This window comes from Hibiscus syriacus, unplaced genomic scaffold (genome assembly GCF_006381635.1).
Source record: "Hibiscus syriacus cultivar Baekdansim isolate YM2019G1 unplaced genomic scaffold, ASM638163v2 tig00116962_pilon, whole genome shotgun sequence".
Classification (NCBI taxonomy): Eukaryota; Viridiplantae; Streptophyta; class Magnoliopsida; order Malvales; family Malvaceae; genus Hibiscus; species Hibiscus syriacus.
In genome coordinates, this window is record NW_024063488.1 from 1959329 (window position 1) to 1978317 (window position 18989).

General features: G+C 32.4%; 2 protein-coding genes across 2 annotated transcripts; one reads left to right on the forward strand and one right to left on the reverse strand.

Moving 5' to 3' along the window:
- Positions 1–7454: 7454 nt before the first annotated feature.
- Positions 7455–11863, forward strand: LOC120190316 (transmembrane protein 256 homolog). The gene is made up of 5 exons (XM_039193406.1): positions 7455–7578; positions 7662–7732; positions 7822–7902; positions 8066–8109; positions 11562–11863. The coding sequence occupies exons 1-5, from the start codon at positions 7485–7487 to the stop codon at positions 11659–11661; spliced, it is 390 nt and encodes a 129-aa protein (XP_039049337.1). The 5' UTR covers positions 7455–7484; the 3' UTR covers positions 11662–11863.
- Positions 11864–13624: 1761 nt separating this feature from the next.
- Positions 13625–15618, reverse strand: LOC120190127 (pentatricopeptide repeat-containing protein At4g26680, mitochondrial). The gene has a single exon (XM_039193256.1). It carries the CDS (start codon positions 15407–15409, stop codon positions 13802–13804), a length of 1608 nt encoding a protein of 535 aa, XP_039049187.1. The 5' UTR covers positions 15410–15618; the 3' UTR covers positions 13625–13801.
- Positions 15619–18989: the final 3371 nt, after the last annotated feature.

The window sequence follows — 18989 nt, forward strand, 5'->3', positions numbered from 1 at the left end:
GAAATCCATCCAACTCTTATCCATTTCGTATTTCTGGAGTTTCAATTTCAAATGTTAATTGCTAATAATATAGATAAAATTAGAACCTAAACAGAAGCATTAAATTATCATATTTAGTGCATAATAATATTTGCATAGTATAAAACTAATCACTCATAAATTATACAACTTTTAAATTGATAAAATTATATGGGAGCAAATGTATCTAAGTTAATTTATAAAAATTATAACGAGAATTATATACAACTGCATACTATAGAACTAAATACTTACACATGTTTCATCAAAATGTAGCATTTACATCTAAACAGACTCTTGTTTCATTGTTACCGAGAGAGGCATTAAGAACTTAGAACGAAATATAAACCCAATTAACCCATTAGCGAAGGGTTGAAGAAATAAAGAAAAAGAATAACACAAAAGGACAACCGACTTAAGTCGTAGTCAACAATTTCTCAGTGAAATGCATACTATATCTCTGTGATTAATTATGATTGTTAGAAGTTAGAATTCCAAGGACAATCCACTTAAGTCTTAGTCAACTATGCGACACCAAGAATAATTTAATACATTTGACTTGACAATCTTAAAGCAACGTAAAAATACTTTACTTAATGAGTATCTTGGACAAACCTGGAAAATGTTTATTATGATGCTATTTTGATGAACCAGAATAATATATGCATGTCATTAATACCTGTGCAACTCGATCAAACTCCAACAGCAACAGTGATTTATGTAACTTTTTTTTTTGCAAATTCTGACAACCATACAGGCAAAGCAAGTATACTGTAGCAAATAAACCATGATTACATATCATCATAAGGGAAAAGGGGGCTAATACGTTAAATGATTTAAAGAACCTAAACCAAAGAGGTGAGCACAAATACACGTCTTCACAAGTGAAGTGAACTGAATTAAGAGCCATTTATTGTGTACAACACAGTAGACATGTATTTGAAACAAAAATAGAACCATTTAGGGATCATTAAGGACATAAAAGATGGTTCCAACATAGTTCATGCAAATTTTAGAAGACCCTCGTCTTGTGTTACTAACCATGTCGTTAACAGAACCAAAGATGGATCATTGATTAAGAGTTAACTGGACATTTCTTCTGACTCTTCATTTGTTTCACACCTCCTCTTCAATTATAAACATGCATTAATCGTACATGATAAATATGATTACTAAACAAATATTATAAGATTCTTAAATAAATTAAACAAATGTATCTTACAAGCGAAAGCCATAATATTTCTAACCATCAAAACGAAAAAATAAGAGTACATAACTTGAAGATAATTCAATTCCCTACCAAGTTAATATTTCAGTAGCATACACACAAGAACAAAATTAAAACAATAAATACATGAGAGAATAAACAAATCCCTCTTTTCGAATTCAAGCTCCTAATGGAGCAGCACAACAAAAGTCATATGATTATTCAATTTAAACAAGGAATTTAACTGGTTTATTAAGTTTATTTCACCCCTAAACCATATGACAATTCAATTTAACCAAGGAATCAATTTAAGGAAGTTAACATTTTGGCATCCTCTTTGTGTTCTTCACCACTAAAAATTGCTTTGATTTTAACTCATTCTCTATACGCGACACCATGGGTTCATAAGCAACATTATTATTGACTTCCTGTTTCGATGCACATGTTACTGTTGAGGCAAACAAACTGTTTTTTTTAATTTGGACTTCCATATACATATCAGTGTTTGACAAAATTTTGAGGAACAATGTATGAAACAGAGGAAACAAACTAAAACAGTAACTTCCTCAGTTTAAACCAATCCTAGTGCAGAATACAAAATGTCATACATACATGTTCCAAATTATACCAATTTAATCAAGTTATCTATGTGCTATACATAAGGATGTGAGGTAATATAGATTGAATGAATAATCTTATCAATTGTGCAATTGGAATATATATGTGGTCAACCATAAACAGTTACAAATGGTATGGATTAAACATGCATTTCATTCATACATACAATTTAAGCAAATATACTCATCATTCATACAACTCAATCAGACATATAGTGTTATTATATTATCATAATTACATATTAACAATACAAGCAGTGGCATACAACAATCATCGTACAAAGTACACAAATAAGTTTAGCACAAAGATTAGACACACAAATGACACTGACATGTAAAACAAGGATTCAACGATAAAAGGTGAAATCTGAAAAACAAAAAAATGTAATAAAAAAGAAATTCTATTCGACTTTTGGATGAACTGTAACACCTAGACAATCATTGATAGTTAACGGTCAATGATGATCAAATATCAAAAGCAATCAACGATCACTAACGATTAATGATTAATAGTTAACAATAATTAACAGACGATTAACAATTAATAGTTAACTATAGTTCACAGTTAACAATGGTCAACTCCATTTTGCTTGATTAGAATGGATCAGATAACAAATTAAATAATCTATCTAGAACGAGTCTAATACTATTGAATTGGGAGTTGAACAATTACCATTAAAATCTGAAATATTTCCTGCACTAAAATTGACCACGAATTAGTGGCTCAAAATTTGATTGAATTCCTAATCTGGTAAGGTAATGGTGACGCATACTAATAACAATGGTAATCAATTACTATCTAAAATCCTTAAATAACATAATCTACTATCCTTTTATCAATTAAAAACTAAGTATATTAACATGCTTGAAACAGTAGTATCATACATATAATTTATAATTAACTTATTATTTTGTTATTTATATTTTTTTCTTCAATTCGAATGTTGTAGGGAAGCGAAGAATTACAACATGCACTAGAATTCAAGGTACCTAACAATAGACAGTGACCACCATGATGTTGATTCACCAATGAAGAAGACCAATGCTGAAATAAAGACTAAGGTAACACCATTCAATCAGATTGACAACATCCTCATTTAAAATAGGGGAACGATGAATCAACGGCCATGCAATCAAGGCCTCAAATCCTTTCCAATGATGAACATATCAAACAAGAACCTTCACATGTAAAAATTGGCATCAACGATATTGAACCATTAAGTAACTGTTTCACATACCAGTGAAGAGCGTGTTCACTTCTGTTTAATCGTCTCTTTCAGCTACGTGTCTTCTGGAGGGTTCAAGGCCAAGCCTTGAGAGTAAAGCTTTGATTTTAGCTAGGTAAACTGAGGCTAAGAGAAAAGGGCGAAAAAAATTAAGGAATCAACACGCCGCTGAGAGGGCAAACGACTGGAGAGAAAGAAAGCCTAACCTGGGTATGGCGAAATACGACGACGCCGGAGACGAAGAAGGCACGACGCAGTGAAGGAGATGGCTACTGGTGTTTTCTGGGTAAATTGTAATCGGAAAATCGTAGACAAATCAATAAGGAAGAATGGCTAGGGCTTCAGGAGTTTTAAAACTGGCTTTGCGGCGTTTAACATTACAAACGCCGCTGATGTGTAACTAATTGCGGCTTTTTTAATTAAAAAATGCCACGTTTGTTAAAATTAATTGCGGCGTTTACAGAAAAACACCACTAATGTACGACCCATATGCGGCGTTTCTTGTAAAACGTCACTATAAACAACTCTATTGCGGCGTTTATATAAAAACACCACTAATGTACGACCCATTTGCAGCGTTTTTTGTAAAACGCCACTATAAACAACTCTATTGCGGCGTTTATATAAAAACGCCGCTAAATTACTACTCTATTGCGGTGTTTTTTTAGAAAACGCCACTATAAACAACTCTATTGCGGCGTTTATATAAAAACGCCGCTAAATTACCACCCTATTGAGGCGTTTGTTGAAAAAACGCCGCTAAAGTTTCATTTTCTGGCGTTTCGATTGTAAACGCCGCTACATCCTTAAATTTTGTGGCGTTTTCCCTAAAAGCACCGCTAAAAACGCCGTTGTATAACACTTTTGCTGTAGTGGTGAAATCGAAAATGTTACATTCTTCATAACATTTTCGGTTATAAGCCCTAAGCCTCCCACAATATAATTTTTTGATTTTCATCGAAAATATTATAAATTTATAAAACTTTTAGGTTGAATATGGTAACATTTTAGATTGAAAACAACCTTAACCTTAAATTAGTCTATCATACAACATAACTACCTTTTGAAAGTCTTCGTACCTGGCTTGGAAAGTTTATTGACGTAGTTAAAAATTTGAGTTGAAAAAGGATAAAAATGACCAGTCATTTTTCTATAAACAATCAACAGTTGGTATTATTCTTTCGTTGGTGGTATTGTTATTACATGAGATGATAATGCAATGATATATTTTCTTGAATCTTTCTTTAAAGCACTTCTTGAGAGTAGAAGTAATGAAGAGTAAGAAGTGAATTATCTAAGAGGAGATATGTTCTTGACCTATTTATAAAAACTAGAAAGTTGGCGGTGAAGCTTTGTAGTCATCGACGAACGTGAGATTTTATTTTAGAGGAGATAATCTTATAAAATTTTAAGAAGGATGAATTTATAAAATTTTAGAGGGCAAAAATAATTTTTTAATAAAAATTCAAAGAAAAAAAAATCTAAAATATATAAGAATTTAAAATTTTTAGAAGAGATGAACATCCCCATTTATCCATAACTACTTGTAGTACTCCAATGATTCATAATGTGCATTTTATATCCGATGAAGATCATCATCCTAAGAGATATTAAGAGGATAGTTGAAAATTTTTCATGTGAAATCATCTAGATATTGCATTTATAGCTAGTATTGTTGATCAGTATGTGTGTTTAAAAGTATCATACCCGAATTATTCTATCCGTTGATCCAATATAAAATCATTTGGTATTTTAAAGGTAAACACTCGATTTTGCAGATCGGGTACCCAGTAGTAACATATCTAGAAATTAAATAATGGGGGTTTAAAATTTTAATATCATATTCTAAAAAGATTTGGGTATGCAAGTTTCCTTATTTTTTTTTTCAATTCTCGTTAACAAATTAAACTAAATTTAATATTTTTCTCTAAATAATGGGTGTGCAATGACTTCCTTAGAAAGCCATGTACATTCGCTCCAGCCGGTTATTTTTGGTTAGTTTCCAGATCAGACCCCAATCACAAAATTGCTCTTAACTGAGTACCCATCAACATGATTCTTCTTCTTCTTTTTAAATTAAAATTTTCATTTTTAATTTTAAAATTATTTCATCGTAACATTTTTTATCTCTATATCCAGATAAGTTGCTCTCAAATGAAGAACGATGTAGAAGGCATATGGCGAAAGATCGAGTCCAATTTGCATATTTTCAGAGACTGTGTGGCAGCTCGTACCGTTTGGCAGGGTGTGATAAAATCGAGTCGGATGGATGAGTTTTTCAGTTTGCCCTTACAAACTTGGCTCGAACGAAACCTTAATCAGATATAAGATGTGAATTTCATATTTCAAGCTGATATGCCGAGTCTCCCACAACAAGTTAGGGACGGTTAGCTTTACTGCTTTTATTCCCGTTGTATTAAAAATATTTCTTAAATTACTTCTTTTAATCTCAAATTATTTTAAATTTAGTTGTAATTTTATAATTTTATTTTATTTTTTGTATTTTATAATTTTATTTTAGATTATATAATTTGGATTTATAAATTTTATGTTTTTATGTGGATTATTTTAAAAATAATATAAATTAAAAAAATAAATAAATATTAATTGAGTATCCAAAATACAAATAGTCAAATTTTACGGATATCTTATTTGTGCATACCGGTTTCTTACAGACCAGGACACGAGTCAAATTTTTGTGATCCAAAAATCGTAGATAACCTCGACTATCCAAATTTGACCACCCCTATTAACCAGGTCATATCTCCACCTACAATTAAACATTGAACAACTCTAGAGTAAGTCATATGGTACTTTAAAATCAATGAATAACCTTTAAGATAATCATAATCTATAGAACTACCTTGATAATAAAAAAGAGTCTTATTTTTCTTTAAGATTTTAAATTCGAATAATTATATTTGTATGATGTACGTGCGTTACTCTATATTATTAAAAACAACATTTAAGATAATCAAAGGGTGAAAGCCTTTTTTTTCCAAGTACAGCACAAAGAGTTTTAACACGTTGGAAGTGGCCCAATTTCAAGTGAACCACTTCCACAACACATCGAAGCCGAGGTGGTCTACACACTAAATAATTGTCCATGGTTTTAATATAAATAATTTTATGTTTTTTTTAATTCAAAAAATACAATTTTAAAAATAAATTATAAATGTTTACATATAATTTTTAAAAATTTCTGTTTTTATTTCAATTTAGAGTTTTTCCTAGAATTAGAATCATTAAAAAATATTAAAATAAATTTTAATTATAATTGATGGATCAAATAATATCTATTTATTAATGTAACATATCACGTCATCACCTTTAACTGTCATAAATCATAGCTAATGACATATTTATTATTTTATAATCAAATTAAGGGTCTGTTTGTTTCCCGTAATTAGAATTACGAAATTGGTTTTCCCCGAATTCCCGTGTTTGTTTCACGTAATTCGTTTTCCGGAAAATATTTTTCCGTGTTTGTTTTACGTAACTCGTTTTCCGGAAAACGTTTTCCCGTGTTTGTTTCACGTAATTCGTTTTCCGGAATGTAATTCATTTTCCTAGTAACAGAATTTCCTTTGTGTTTTCTGTAAAATGACTTACAGATTCATTTTCCGTAAGTCATTTTCCGAACTTTTCACTTCAAAGCAAAAATACTCAAAATAATTTTATTTTATGAATTTAATATTAATAAAATATTTTAATATCATTTTCATCAAAATATTAATTATTAAAATATTTAAAATATATTTATTAATATTTATAATAATATAATATTATATTTTTAATATTATATAAAATAATCAATTATATTATAATAATATAAGATATTATATTTTTATTTTAATAATATATAATAAATTTTTTTTTATATATTTAATAATGAATAATATTATTTATATATTTCAATAATATTTTAGTAAAGATATTAAAATATACTAATTAATATTTTTAAAATATAATATAGTACTATTACTTTAATAAATAATTAATATAATTTATAAAATTTTATTTCACTAAAATATACCGAAAAAATGTTTAAATAACATCATCCAAATATCATAAAACGTTTTCCAGATGTTTTCCAGAAATGTAATTCATTTTACAGAAATGTAATTCATTTTTCAGAATTCAAATTCCAGTAATTCATTTTCCAGTAATTCAAATTTCAGTAATTTAAATTCCAGTAATTCATTTTCTGGAAAACCAATTACAGCTAAACAAACAGACCCTAAAACTTTAATGATTGGTTTTATATATTTTTTAAATTTAATAACAAAAAATATCATTTAAGTATAGTTTATTAACCCTTGGGACAATTTATAATAAATAAAATAATGTAGAGAGAGAGAGAGATGATAATGGAAATTGGAAAGTCTGCTCACTGCAGCAAAACTGATCGTCCTTATGCAACCGGAAGTCAAAACTGACGAGAGAAGGGGGTTTCTGAGAATTTTCGAAATGCATGCTTATCACTGGCATAAGATTGCTGCTGTTTCTGGTTCTCAATTTCTTTCTCTGATCTTCCCAATCCTTTCTTTACAAATACTTGTGGGCTATTTTCTTTTTCTCTTGAAATAACAGGAATTGCAGCTCTTGGATTGGGCACTTATGGTTTCCATATCTTCAAACCTGAAAATCCCGTTTACAAAGAGGTCATCTTTTATTACCCAATTTTTGTTCTTCTTTATTTCCTTTTCCTTTTATGGGTTTGTTTCTTATTGTAATTGGATGATAAACTTAGGTATGGCAAATCGCTTCTACTTACCACTTGTTTCACACGGCTGCTCTTCTTGCTGCTCCTATTGCCAAACGCCCCCACATTGTTAGTTCCCTTTCCTCTTTGGCTTCCTGGTTATTATTGTTGACAAGTACTTTGTTGCTTTATTGATTGGTTTTGTTAAGAGACTAATCAAACAATGCGCTGAATTTTATTACTTCATGTCCAGTTATCAATGGGTTAAGTGCTCTCTTTTGTTTTGTTTCAGTTTGGCGGCCTTTTGACTGCTGGCATTCTCTGTTTCTCCGGATCGTAAGTTGCCTTCTCTTTGAATTCTATTAAATTTTCTCAGAAATTTTCATTTAGTGGATGTTCCATCTGAAAACAAGGCATTTGGTGAAAGGGTATAACTTCGATTGATTGATGTTTATCGAGATTTCGTATTTTGGGTTACTTTACTTTATGCAATTCATAAACTTAATGATTCTAAACTAGTGTTTGGCTATACTCTATGATGGAGCAATGTATTTAACAGTTTACAGTTTGCATTATGTAAGATTTCTCTTTTATATTTTTCATTGCACTTCTTGATTAGTTTAGAATTTTTTGGCATATAAAATGGCCGATGCTGCAACAATGTATTGTAAAAGGAGGTTAGACAACGAGAATGCTTGTAACATTCGCTACAGATTCATTCTGCATCACTAATATTTGCAGTATCTTGAAACATTTTTATAAAATTTCTTGTTGCTAAATGTTAATTCATTTGTAATGTATGTATTTCCATTGAAACCATGAAGTTTTTCATAGGGTCTGTGGGTGTCTCTATACCATGCATTAGTAAGGCTGTGAATAACTGTAATCTCTATAATAGTATTTATAGACCATAGCAGCTTTTTTTTTTTTTATAGAAGTTGGAAGTCTCATTAAAAACTCCCTTTTTATTCGTTCACATACTTAAAGTATGTTAACGAACATTGGAAGGAAGAAAAGAGTACCTCAAATTTTATTGATAATAATACCCGATACAAAAGACACCACGGAATATCCTCTCATGGTGATGAACACCATTACAACAAACACCTTAACCTCATATAACCTCATACAAAGCCACAGTCTAATCACCTTACTTCTAATTACACCACCAACAGTAGGAATAAAATAGCGCAACAGAACATAATGCAATTTAAAAGCAACACCTACAACCATATGAACTAAAACAAAACCACAATTGAAGAGACAAGATCTAATGAGACTCGTCTTCTTCAGGAGCCCAAGAGTTTGGTTTGAATGAAGGCTCTATCTCATGCACCATGACCTTGAAGAAGTTGTCACAAACCTTCAATTCTACCATCGCATCAATTCTCGCATCAGCCTTTGTGAGGACTTGAATTTTTGCCCGATCAAAGGATGATGGAGAATGACAACTTTCGTCGATAGCTAGTAATAAACCCCACTTATCAGCAATGTTCTTGAAATTATTCCAATTCCATGTGTGAAAATGAACACCCTCGCAAACTAACCATACTCGATGACACTCCATTACCAAACTCTCTGACCAAGCTTCGACTAAGGAGAACCACTCTGCGAGAATCTTTGATATATCGTTCTTTACACTTCTCAATGAAGCATTGTCTTTGAAAATCATTAAAATCGCATTACCAGCAGCTCTCATTAAGGTGAAGCCAGTGAGGCCCTTCGCTTGCATTTGTCTAGCGAGATGACCAATTTTGACAAAGTCCTTGCACCACCCCACTAGACAATTGCTCAACACCTGAAGTTTTTCTTCATCTATAACACCTTCAACTTTATAATGATTCATCCTCGAATCATCTTCCATCTCGGACTTGCGAAGAACACCTGTCGAGGACTTTCTCCAATAGGAATGTCGAGGTTTGAATTTAGCGAAAGAAACACCAATTTTGTTGCCGTCGATACGAGAGCCATTCATTTTTTGAGATCGCTCTCCTTGCTTCTTCGATTGATGCGAAGCGAATAAAACCAAAGCGAACTCCTTTTGAATTCCTTTTATTTGGAATAAAAGCATCAAGTACCCGACCATGAGAGCAAAAAAGAGATCCAAATCTCTCCCAATGAATCTTCTCTGGTAAATTTTCAACAAATAACGTGAAGCATCCAGACTTGTCAACTCTGCACCCCTTTGTGATCGACTCCCTGGATCCCTCGTGTACACCATTTACTGCAGATTTTTCATCGCAACAAACTTCTTTAACTGACACATGAAAACTAGGATATGCTACAGAAGCTGGAATTGGCAATGGCAGTACTGGAGGAACAGGAAAACCTCCATACTTGTCAAAATCAGAATCTGTAACTACTCTTTTAACAACAAGATTCTTCCTTGCCATCTCGATATGCAAGGACTTCAACTTAGCGTCAAAAACTATTTTCTGAAGGGCATCCTTGGCAGCAATTGCAAATTTAACAGTTGAGAAGAGTGTGAAACCCTTGGGCTTATCTCCCTTGAAGCTCAAATGTGAATCTTCAAAACCTGGAAGCCATCTTAGAAAATTCTGCAACTCTCTCTCTTTGACATCTTCAGGCAGACCCATAATGAAGATAGTACGAACCTCATCATGATGAGAAGGGTGAGATGACAGAGAATGCGCAGCTGCAGAGGGTGAAGGAACTTGAACCGGAGGTCTCATCTTGAGAGAAGGTAGGATTCCAACACTTGGCATGATGACTGACTGTTGAAATAAAACACCCAGAGACCTGACAAACTGTCCTGGATTTTGAATGCAGATTTGAACGAAAAAATCAGAGAAGTAAAATGCTAGGTAAGATATGCCTCCATACGTTGAAAACCCAGAGCCAGTAACTACGATCTGGAAAAATAAGTTTTTCTCAAGAAGATCCGTTGACCAGCAGTGATTATTCACAGTAGAGAACTTGGGTTTTTGTCACGAGCTTCCGGCGAATACAGTGGAATGGTTAAAACGAAACTCGGGAAACTGCTGGTGGAAAAGAACGGCGAAGAAAGGCAAGTAGATTTGCTCCGATTGAAAAGGAATCTAACAAAAATAACCAGGAAAAAGGAAACGCTGTGGGTAGACGAATATCCTTGAGAAAAACGGCGTCAAAAGGAGGTCGGGGTGCGGCGGTGGACGGTGGTCGGAGGACAGCGGACGGCGGACAGCGGACGACTGAAGGTGGAAGACTAACGATGGATGGCGGTAGTGAGGGCTGTATAAACGACACCCATATTTTCTCTCTCCCTTGGAAATTTGAAATTTGAAAACAGACCATAGCAGATTTTATTAAACTCTATGACTTCTCTATATCTTTGGTTTAAATAATTGAAGAATCCATGTATATCAATACAAATATGTAATCAGTTGCAAATGCTTATATCGCTAACTGTCTAGTGTTCAAATGCTCCTCCGATAAGAGTCGCCTCCGTTAAGGAAAGCACTGAACTTAACACTAGCATCCCTCATGATATCTAGTGCTAGTTTTGCCGCATCCAAATTATATGTAGAATGTGGGTAAATGCCTTCAAAGTAGTCTTTGTAAACAACTGGGATCCATTCACATAATAGCTACTTAGAAGGCATTTTGTATAGCAGAAAAAATCTTTGTAGGAAATAGGCTGGACCTTGATATCGTTTAATATATTCAGACCCTTCTTGTTTGAAATGCATTTTGCACTCTTTTTTGGCCATTTCCATCTTTTTATGCGTTAATAATGCAGAATCTGGGTTGTTAATGGTGAAATTATAATGGACTATGTATGTATGTAGGTGTTACACGGCTGCATATCTCGAGGATAGAAAATATTCCGCCCTCGCTCCGTTTGGTGGCTTTGCTTTTGCGGCCGGATGGGCAAGTCTGTTATTCTAAGGATTGTGTTTTTCTTAGAACAACTTATGCTATCACATAAAGAAGTTAGAGCTTGGTAAATGCCTTGCCAAACGTATGCTGTTCTATTTGTCATGCCATTCGTTCACCATGTAACGTTTGTATAGATACTGTATTTGTTGAGATGTACCTTTATACAATTTTAATTGCAAATTAGTGATTACAAGGTCATAATTTGTTGGTTTATGCAACAAATTTCGTGTTTGCTTGTGCATTTAGATCGCAGCAAAATAGAGGCTATTTTGAATAAAATTGATTGGAAAATAATTTGTACCATATATTTGAAAGCTTGTTTTTAACTGATTTTAGTACATGAATCGAACCAGGGAATTAAAAGAATGTAAATTTAAAAAAAAACATTGGATGAGGAAAATATAGTTCTTTAGTACTGCCACAGTAGAGAGATTATTTTATCCTGGTTTATTGTATCTTTAAGATGGAAGTTGTAGATTAAAAGAGTAAATTAAGATGCAACTTTCTACTTCCTTTTTTTTTTCTAATCACAGGATTTCATTCTTCATTTCCATTAAATGTTATAGGATTGAATTATATTTTGCCTTCGAAGTTGTACTTCCTCATCTCTTTGATATCTAAAGAATATTTTTTCCCCTTTTCACTTTCCTACTGGTTTTCACGGGTATCAAAGAATACAGACTGGGATCCATTAAATGGTAGAGTGATCAAGGATATTCCATCTTGCAGAGTTCGAATCTTGATGTAGCATAATATATTTACTTTGCTGGAATTTCTTCATCACTTCAGTGTGTGGTGAAGCCTGCACAGGGAAGAATTCATCTAAAGATTGACAAGATACCAACATAATCAATGACCATGAGCTGAAAAGAAAAACTGCAAAATCTGGAAATGATAAATTAGAGGAAGAAGATCTAGTTGATGTGCTGTGAAATCTTCAAGAGTGTGGTGATCTTGATTTGCCTCTTACAATTCAGAACATTAAAGCGGTCATCCATTTACAAGAGCTTGATGTAATCATATAACATAGACAAAAAATCAGGTTTCGAGATTAGCTTTTTCTGATTGAACCTCTGATATCTACTGTTAAAACAACTTTCATGTAAAGCCATAGCACATTCATATATTATCTTCTTGGTTAAACACAAGGGTATTATTTGCTTTTGCTCCATTGTCAAAGAGCATTCAGCGAGATTAGAAATGGAACCGCACAGATCTTCGGTGTCCGACCAGCAGGACAACTTGAAGCACCTCTAATGATTGTAGTCACCATTGCTGCACTTTTGTTTTCAATGAGGATGGAATTAAGTTTACAGAAGGAAACATAAAACACCAAACACAACATGCATGGAGACAGGATAATGATAGAAATTGCTTCTACCAGAAACTGAAATGGTCGTCTTATTAGGGAATTAGCTAACACTGGATTCTAATCTTTATTCTAAAACAGATGAATCAAATCATATACAAGATATAAACAATCTTTTTGACTGTTAATTACTTCTTTTGATTCCAGCACCTTTCAATCCATTCACAGATAACACATGGAACACTCTGAGATAGGAGAAAACAACAACAATAGTTAAAGCAAAAGACTCATATGAAGTCACAGAGATAGATGCATAGAGAAAAAAAAAGTGGCTTTTTATTTAAAAGACAAGAGTAAGTAAATATGGTGATAGTGTTAGGTGAAATGCCTGAGAGCTTTGGGCAACGGACCAACATAATCACAGCTCAAGCAATTTAACTATGCATTCTATGTGAGCGTTATAAAATTTAAAAAATAACAAACTCAAACATGCACAGAGAATCAAAAACATAATCCTAATGTTTATAGGACTAAAACAAAGGAATCCTCCAAAAAAAGCACCAGTGCTACAACCAGTCCATGATTTTTTTTGAAAACATAGTTGTAGGCAATCTACCTCATTCAAAAATGTAAAAAATTTATTAAAAGAGAACCGGGGATGATTTGTTTCAATTGTCAACAATAGGCACCTTCCCATTGTTTTGGTTACAGACAATAGGACTCCCTTCACATCGACCGAACATAGTTGTCATAAAGTATACTCTCAAATAAAACTACACAATGTCAACTTAACAGCAGAAGAGCACTGCAGCTAGAACACATGGAATTCTACGAGTCATATCACAATGTGTTGTCATTTTCTGGTTGAGAACTGATAATTTTGGATTTATCAAAACCTTTTGGCATCAGGTGTCTAACTTCCAGTTTTTTGCATAGGGCCATCGCCAATTGATTTTTACCACATTGGCAAAGTCCCTTGTGCAGCTCAGATAAAGTACCAGACTCGGGAACCACTGATCTATAAATCATATCATTCAAGACCTGTACTGCTCCGTCAAAATCCTCATTCTTGCAAAAAGTAGAAATCAACAAATTATAAATGTGTTGATTTGGATGAAAACCACTCCTGATCATGGTCTTATAAAGCTGAAATGCACGGTCAGAGTCCGTCCTAACACACTGCCCGCGAATAAGACCAGAGAATGTTGAAGCATTGGGAACTAAGTCACGCTTAGCAAGTTCTTTAACCAGATAGGCAGCTTTCTTTGTCTTACCCTCATTGCATAATCCCAGTATCAATGCATTGTATGTCAGTATATCAGCCTTAACTCCATTCTTCAACATGCCCTCATAAAGCCTATTGCTCATCTCACTCCTACCTACTTGACTGTACCCGTTTATCAAAGTATTGTATGTTACAGTAGTCGGAGCCACATTCAGGGCTTTCATCTCATTCAAAACCTTGTTTGCTTCATGTAATTTCCCTTCCTTACAAAAACCATTTATAAGGGTGTTAAATGTAACCACATTTGGATACACTCCATGCTTTGACATTGAGTTTTTAAGCTTCACGGCCGAACTAATAAGACCCTTGTTACAATACCCTGCAATCAATGTATTGTAAGATGCAATGGTAGGGATAGAACCCATGTTTTCCATTTCTCTAAACACCTCCATAGCCTTCTCAAGTTTTCCCGACTTGCAAAAAGCATGAATTATTATATTAAAAGTGTACACATTGGGAGAAAGCCTGCAACGCCGCATTTCTCTGTAGAACCCAAAAGCAATATCCACTCTGTGTAAATCAAGCAACGAACTCAAATATGCATTACAAGATTTAATAGTTGGCAAAATCCCATAATCCTTCATCCTGAAAAAAGCTTCTGTGGCGTTCCTAAACCTCTTGACATGAGCACATGTCTTAAACAGTAAATCAAACACACGAGGAGAAGAATCACATATTCGATAAGAATACAGTATCGCATTGAACAACTTAGCAGGAAATTCCAATGAACCAGACACAACAAGACTCCTCAAAACCGACTCTGCGGGTTTGAATTTCTGGTTTTTGGTGAGAATATGGAGAATCATTGAATGAGTTTCTAGGGAATGTGAAGTGGGGTTTTGAGTTTTAACCCAATTGAAGAACTCAAGAGCAAGAACATGGTCCTTTTGAATCTTTAACAAAACATGCTTAACTCTAAACGGGGTCAAGTGGGTAGATAAGGCATTAAGCTTATCCCAATCAGAGTGAATGAGGTGGCTGTGTGCAACATTCACAAAATCAAGGTCTTGACCTATGGGTTCAGGTATTGTTCTGAAGGGAATAGGAATTGGGTTCCAATTCTTTCTCCTCGAATTCACTTCAATTAAGGGTTTTAAAGAAGTGGACTTTGCTTTAACAGAATCAAACAAAGTTGAGAAGTGATGAGTCGGGGAATTATTCATGAATAATAGCAGATGAAAAGAAACTTGAAATCTTACTGTTTTAAAGGAATCAGCTTTAAATTTTCCTAGTCACCTGAAAATCAGCATTAGAAAGCAGCTACTGAATTTAAGACTCCCCATTTTGTCCAGACTTGCAGAGTTTAAGAACAAATATAGCGTGACAAGCTGGGCTCAATGGAGTAACAAAGAGAAGGGTTCGGGACGAAGCTCAACAAGCTAATGACAAGAAAAATTCGTCGGCTTTGTTTGCTGGGGCGGAAATAATTAATTAAATTAAGGGTAAGATACATAAATGACCATCCAACTAGATATACTGTTTTGTTGAGTTTTTTTTACTAAAAAAATGTTATAGACTGATTTCTCGATTTTAAGGTAACGTTTTCTTAAGTCATTCTACTGTTAAAGTTATAAAATAATTATTTGAATATTCATATGTTCTAAACTAATCGTTCTTTGTTAAAAATTGGCAGTCATTTGAACAAGATGTTAACATGTTGATAAAGATATGATAAAATTTAATTTCGAAATTGTTTGAGTTGTATTTTGTGGATATAATCTTCGTTTATTATGTCGTCAAGTTAATTCTTGAAATATTATGTCATCAAGTCGATGTTTGAAAATTATATCGGTGCTAATAGACATAATTAAAATATGATTTTTATCATATCAAAGTTAACAAGTTATCATCCAACTCAAATGTCATTGAAATTTTTAACGAAAAATGACGAGTTTGAAACATATGAATAGTCAAATGATCAGTTTGTAACCTTTAATAGTTTGAGGACTCAACAAAACATCATTTTATAGATAAGAGATCATTTGTATATTTTACTCTTAAATTAGAAAAGTAAAAATAATGGATAAAAACTTAAATGCATTTTATTCAAAAATATATAATGAGCGTAATAAATTTTAGAAATATGTTTTTGCAGTACGAGAGGACAAGTCGACCGAATGATGACATCGGTGTACATTTATAAGTATTATCTTCAATCATTCAATGAGCTCATACTTAAAAAAACTATATTTAAACACTTTAAAAATTCATATATAAACAATCTAAGAGATTTGAGAATATCATGATAAATTTTATTGATTTTCATTGTCAAACACAATTATTAAATTTGATCGGACTCATATCAGTATGACAATCAAAGATAATTGTCACCTTATAAAATAGTCAAAGATCCAAGTATCCAAAACTATCTTTGGTGGTTGTATTAATACAAGACTAATGAAGTTTATGAAATGTTTTTGACAATTCAAAATCAACAAGATTTCTGTCATTATATTCTTAAATTTCACATTATTCATATAAGATTTTTTAAAATTGTTTAAATTTAGTCTTTCTAAACATACATACGTTGAGTGATTGAGGACAAAGTCTGTACACACGTTGTCATCGTCATCTAGCTAGCTCATGCAAAACCGTGTCCTAGATATGTATATCACGCGTTATATCTTTTTGAATAAATTTCATACATTTTGTTTTTAAGTTTTTGGTTTCTTATTCTCATTCTTTCATGTTGGTTATGAATAACGCTAGTATAAGAAATATCGTCTCTGAAAGACCTGTCATATCGACAAAGATTTGTCTTACAAAATACGCCTTTTGAAAGACTCTTTTAATATGGTACACATTTGTCAAGAGAATGTTATTTTTATGAATAGTATTTATAGACACTCATTTTCGCCCAATTTTTTTATTTTTATTATATATATATATATATATATATATATATATATATATATATATATATATATATATATATATATATATATATATATATATATATATAGTATAATTTTTGAACTTTTTTTTAGAAAACTTTTTTTGAAAACATATAATATACTTTTTAAAAATCGGTTTTCGAAAATATATATAATATATAGTTTTTGAAAACATTTCGAATATATATATATTATATAGTTTTAAAAACATTTTGAAAACTTATATAATATATGGTTTTTTAAAAAATATTTTGAAAATATATATAATATATAGTTTTTAAAAACATTTTGAAAATATATATAATATATAGTTTTTAAAAACATTTTGAAAATATATATAATATATAGTTTTTAAAACATTTTAAAATATATATATATATATATATATATAGTTTTAAAATATTTTTGAAAATATATATATTATATAGTTTTGGGAAATATTTTTTATATTATTATGATTATGATTATGATTATTTTATTTTCTATTTCTTATATGATTTATTTTATTTTATTAATTTTATTTTATTTTGGTCCAGGTCTAAGGTCCAGAAACATGGCCTAACCGGGTAGCCTGACCCAGCAGATCCGGTTCTGCCCAAAGGAAATTAGGGTTTCATATTTTAGCAAGGGCATCGTATATGAGGGACTCAAGGGGCGCGTGAGGTCCACACGCCGGTGGCCATGCACACCAACCAGCCGAGATTTCGGCAGAGAAAATCGGGGAAGCTCGGGACTGAACCATCCCGGGATTTTAGCCAGCAATGTTCACACCCCGAGTAAATCGGGAATGGGGAGAGTGACTCCCGTAGCCATCGGAAATAACCTCCCAACGGGGGGCTATATAAGAACCGGAGCCGAACACGACGAGAGAAGACACCAACCACAATAAATTACAGAGAGAAACCCAAGCCAAATATCAACAATAAACACAAACAAGAAACATTCGAGCAACAACAAGCCATTAACAACAAAAAAACAAGCATTCAGTAAAAGTTAGAAACCCAAAGGCGAAAACTTTTGAAACCGAAAGTGAAGATAAACAAAGTTTAAAACTTTGTTTCGGGGGAGAACACCGGGAAAGCAAAAGTCTCATCGGAACCGGGAGGAGCCAGTCACCGGAAGTCGAAGGGTTTCATCGAAAAAAGGTGAGAACCGAGTGTTTCTTTTTAGATCTTCGATTATTGGGGTTTATTTTGGAGATTTAGAAGTCGGTTTTGGGTTCACAGGCTCGAGGGGAGTATTTCGGGCTAGGTTAGTTTTTTTCTGGCTGTCGCGAGTGACGGCGGTGCAGCGGAGAGTGAATGGCCTTCGACCGGTCGATTTTGGGAGAGAGAACTTTGGAGAGGAAAGAAGTTTTTTTGTGAAATGGGTGAAAAATGAAGTTTTTTTGGGTTTTAGGCTATTTATAGCCGGAGAACCTTTGTGCAAATACCAAATAATTAAATTATTTTCGCAGTCCCTCATACTTTGATGTGTAATTCTTTTTGGTCACATGTTGTAATTTTGTCTCTAAATTTTCAATTTATTCAATTTAATCCATGTTTATACTTTTTATATTTTGCAAATTAACCCCCTAATTTTGTTTTTTTCTCTTGCAATTCATTTTTTGCATTAGTTTTAGTCCATAAATTTCAATTTAATTCAATTTGATCCTTTTTTATTTATTTATTTTTCGGTTTTTTTGTTAACATTTATTTTCTATTTTTTATTTCAAAATTAAACCCTTTATTTATTTATTTATTTATTTATTTTTTCGTTTTTTTATTTTCATTATTTTTTACTCAATTTTATTTATCTTTATTTATCTATTTTGTTTATTTTATTATTATTATTATTATTATTATATTAA

Coding starts and splice junctions, on each gene's coding strand:
- LOC120190316 (XM_039193406.1), top strand. CDS start 7,485: ATGCAACCGGAAGTCAAAACTGACGAGAGAAGGGGGTTTCTGAGAATT. Junction 7,733..7,821: donor AAAATCCCGTTTACAAAGAG/GTCATCTTTTAT, acceptor TGATAAACTTAG/GTATGGCAAATCGCTTCTAC. Junction 7,903..8,065: donor TTGCCAAACGCCCCCACATT/GTTAGTTCCCTT, acceptor GTTTTGTTTCAG/TTTGGCGGCCTTTTGACTGC.
- LOC120190127 (XM_039193256.1), bottom strand. CDS start 15,409: ATGAATAATTCCCCGACTCATCACTTCTCAACTTTGTTTGATTCTGTT.